At 35.3% G+C, this 3,857-nt stretch overlaps 1 protein-coding gene across 2 annotated transcripts in view; it reads left to right on the forward strand.

Annotated features, from left to right (window-relative positions):
• The window catches only part of SH2D1B (SH2 domain containing 1B), a 26,945-nt gene that overhangs the window by 9,960 nt on the left and 13,128 nt on the right, over positions 1-3,857 (forward strand). The window contains exon 1 of one of the 2 annotated variants that reach the window (XM_023510835.1): positions 326-396. The exons of the other annotated variant lie outside the window; for it this stretch is intronic. Within the exon in view, the coding sequence (XP_023366603.1) occupies positions 380-396 (17 nt within the window). The 5' untranslated portion in view covers positions 326-379. Of the gene's footprint in view, positions 1-325; positions 397-3,857 lie in introns of those variants that run through there. 2 annotated transcript variants of the gene reach the window in all.

Here is a 3,857-nt window from a genome sequence, read left to right on the forward strand (position 1 = left end):
CCTCAGTTTTTCTATTTTTTTTTTTTTTCAGTTGAGACAGGGTCTTGCTCAGGTTGGTCTTGAACTTGTGAGCTCAAATAATCCTCCTGCCTCGGCCTCCCAGAGTGCTAGGATTACAGGCATGAGCCATTGCACTTGGCTTATTTGCCATTCTTATATTTTTTCCTTTTTTTTTTTTGAGGTTCAACAACAGATTTTATTTTTTTCATTTTTGAAAAGTTTCTGGAAGTCTAATTCAAGTAAAACAAACTGTACATATTCAAAGTGTAAAATTTGATTATTTTCTTTTCTTTGACAGATAAAATTGTATGTATTACATACAACATGGTATTTTGAAACATGTACACATCGTAGAATGCCTAAATGGAGCAAGTAACGTATGCAGTACCTCACAAGGTATTATTTTTGTGTGAGAACACTTAAAATCTCCTCTGAGCATTTTTCAAGAATATACTATCTTTTATGACTATAGTCCCCATGTTATACAATAGATCTTTTGTATTTATTTCTCCTGTCTAAATGAACTTGTGTGTCCTCTGACCAGCATCCCCCAACCTTCCCCTGCCTACCAGCCTGTACTTTAGTAACCACCATTGTACTCTCTGGTTCTATAAGATCAACTTTTTTAGATTCCACATCTGAGAGAGATCAGGTGGTATTTGTCTTTCTGTGTCTGACTTATCTTACTTACCATGATGCCCTGCAAGTTCATCCATGTTGCTAAAAATCAAAGGATTTCACTTTTTAATCATGACTAAATAGTATCCCATTGCGTGTGAGCACACACATGTGCAGACCAGTCTCTTTTTCCCTTCGTCTGTTAATGGACACTCGGGTTGGTTCTGTCTCTTGGGTATTGTGAATAGTGCTGCCGTAAACGTGAGAGAGCAGCCATCTCCTCAACATACTGGATTCATTTCCATTGGATGCACGTGTACGCCAGAAATGGGGGTGCTGGATCACATGGGATTTCTATTGTTAATTTTTTTTTTTTTGAGACAGAGTCTCACTATGTCACTGTGGGTAGAGTGCCATGGCATCACAGCTCACAGCAACCTCAAACTCCTGGGCTCAAGCAATTGTCTTGCCTCAGCCTCCCAGGTAGCTGGGACTACAGGAGCACACCACAACGCCCGCCTGGCTGTTTTTTGTTGCAGTTGTCATTGTTGTTTGGCACATCTGGGGCTGGGCTCGAATCCGCCAGCTTCCGTGCATGTGGCCAACGCCCTAACCACTGAGCTATGGGTGCCGAGCCTCTATTTTTAATTTTTTGAAGACCCTCCATACTGTTTTCCATAATAGCCAGACCAATCTACATTCCCACCCACATGCAAGTAGCATTCCTTTTTCTCCTCATGCTCTCCAACCTTATCTGTTGTCATTTTGCTAATAGCCATTCTGGCAGATAAGAAGTGATCTCTCACTGTGGTCTTACTATGCATTTCACTGACAATTAGTGATGTTCAGATTTTTTTTTTCTGTATCTATTGGCCATTTATATATCTTTGGAGAAGTATCTATTCAAGTCCTTTGTCCATTTTTTAATCTAGTTATTTATTTTCTTGCTATTGAGTTTCATTTCTTATTTATTTTGAATATTAACCATTTATCAGATGTATGGCTTGAAGATAGCTTCTCTATTCTGTGGTTTGTCTCTTCACCTTCTTAATTGTTTCCTTTGCTCTGTAGAAGCTGTTTGGTTTGAGCAATCCCCGTCATCTATATTTGTTTTCATTGTCCGTGCTCAGGAGTCACATCAAAAATTCACTGCTCAAACGAATATCAGGGAGCTATTCAGCTGTGTTTTCTTTTAGTACTTCCATAGTTTTGGGTTTAGTCTTTAATCTATTTTTGAGTTTACTTTTACATATGGTATGAGATAAGGGTTTAATTTCATTCTTCTGACTTCGGACATCCTCTTTTTTTTGAGTACAACTTATTGAAAAGACTGTGTTTTCCCCAATGTGTGTTCTTGGCACCTTACTCAAAAGTCAATGAATGGGCGTATATTTTTTTTGATGAAGTATCTATCCAAATATTTTGTGCATTTTTAAATTAGATTGTTTAATTGAGTATTATTCAGTTGTGAGAAATAATTATATATTTTGGATGGAAGTCTCTGATGAGATAGTTGATTTCCAAATATCTTCTCGTAATTGGTGGCTTGTCTTTTCCTCCTTTGTTAACAATACATTTTAAGGAACAGAGATTCTTAACTTTACTAAAAGCCCAATTTATGAATAATTCATTCTATGGATTGTGCTTTTGGACTGGTATTTAATAAATAATCTGGCGGCTTTGGGATTGAATTTTTTATATTTCTAAATTATCTCTTTTGAGGGCTAGCTATAAGTCTTTGATTTTTAAAGGTTTACTATTTATAGTATACATGTTTAATTTACAGCGTATATACAGTAATATTATACCTCTTCACCTACAGCACAAGAACCTTATTATAACACCCTTTCATTTCTCCCACACTTCATCCAAGCCTTTGTCCTATTGTCATGCATTTGATTTCTCTATATTTGGTTAATCCTACAATACACTGCTATTACTTTTAATTTAAGCAAATTGTCTTTTAAATATCCTTAAATATTTAAATATCTTTCTCATTATATTTAAATATCTTTCCTCGACCCACATATTTACCATTTCTGGGGTTCTTCATCCCTTAGCATGTATCAGAGTTTCTCAATCTTGAAACTCATTTGGGGGCAGATAATTCTTTGTTGAAGGAACTCCGCTAGGAATTATTAAATGCTTTGCAGCATTTCTGGCATCTATCTACTAGATGCCGCTAGCAATTCCCACCCCGCAAGTTGTAGCAACAAAAATATCTCTAGACATTGCCAAATGTGCCCTGAGGGTGGTGGTGAAAGGACTCCTGGTCGAGAACCACTGGAATGGACTCACATTTCCATCTGGCGTCATTTCCTTTCTACCTAAAGGACTTTCAATAACATTTCGAATAGTGCATGCCCACTGGCATCATTTTTTTCAGCTTTTGTGTATTTAAACATGTCTTCATTACACTTTCAGTTTTAGAAGGATTTTCTCTGAATAGAGATCTCTCTGTTAACAGTTTTCTTTTAATAAAGACGTCACCAAACTGCCTCCTGACTTGCACTGCTTCTGACAAGAAGTTTGTTGTCATTTTTGTATTTCTTCTTTTGTGGACAAGTATATATTTTTTTCCTCTAAGTATCTTGATGATAATCTTTTAATCGTTGATTTAGGCTATTTGTTTATGATGAACCTTAGTGTCATTGTCTTTGCGTTTCTTGAAATTAGAGTTCTTTGAGTTTCTTGGCTATAGGGATTAATAATCTACATCACATTTAGAAAATTTTTGTCTGTGATTTCTTTAAATGCTTTTCTTCCTCATCAAGAACTCCAATTACAAATAGTGTATATTGGGCCTCAAAAAGTTGTTCCACAGCTCACTGGTTCTCTGTTGGTTTTGTTTATTTTTGTTTTTTCAGTCTTTTTTCTCTGATTTTCATTTTGGATAGTTTCCATTGCTTTGTCTTCAAGTTCCCTAATTTCTTCTGCAATGTCAAATCTTCTGCTAGTCCCATCCACTATTTTCTTTCTCTCAGACAATGTAGTTTTTTTTTTTTTAACAAAAAGATGCAACAATTTTATTTTTATTGTAAACCAACAATTTATAGTTGTATAAACTTATGGAGTACATAGTGATGTTATAATCTATGAATACAATGTGGAATAATTAAATCAAACTAGTCAATATATCCATCACCTCAAATACTTAACATTTTTGTGGTAAGAACATTTGAAATTTACTCTGATATTAACTATAATTACCACATTGTGCAACAGAACTCAAAAAAGAA

Source organism: Otolemur garnettii, unplaced genomic scaffold (genome assembly GCF_000181295.1).
Source record: "Otolemur garnettii isolate 467f Iridium unplaced genomic scaffold, OtoGar3 scaffold00016, whole genome shotgun sequence".
Classification (NCBI taxonomy): domain Eukaryota; kingdom Metazoa; phylum Chordata; class Mammalia; order Primates; family Galagidae; genus Otolemur; species Otolemur garnettii.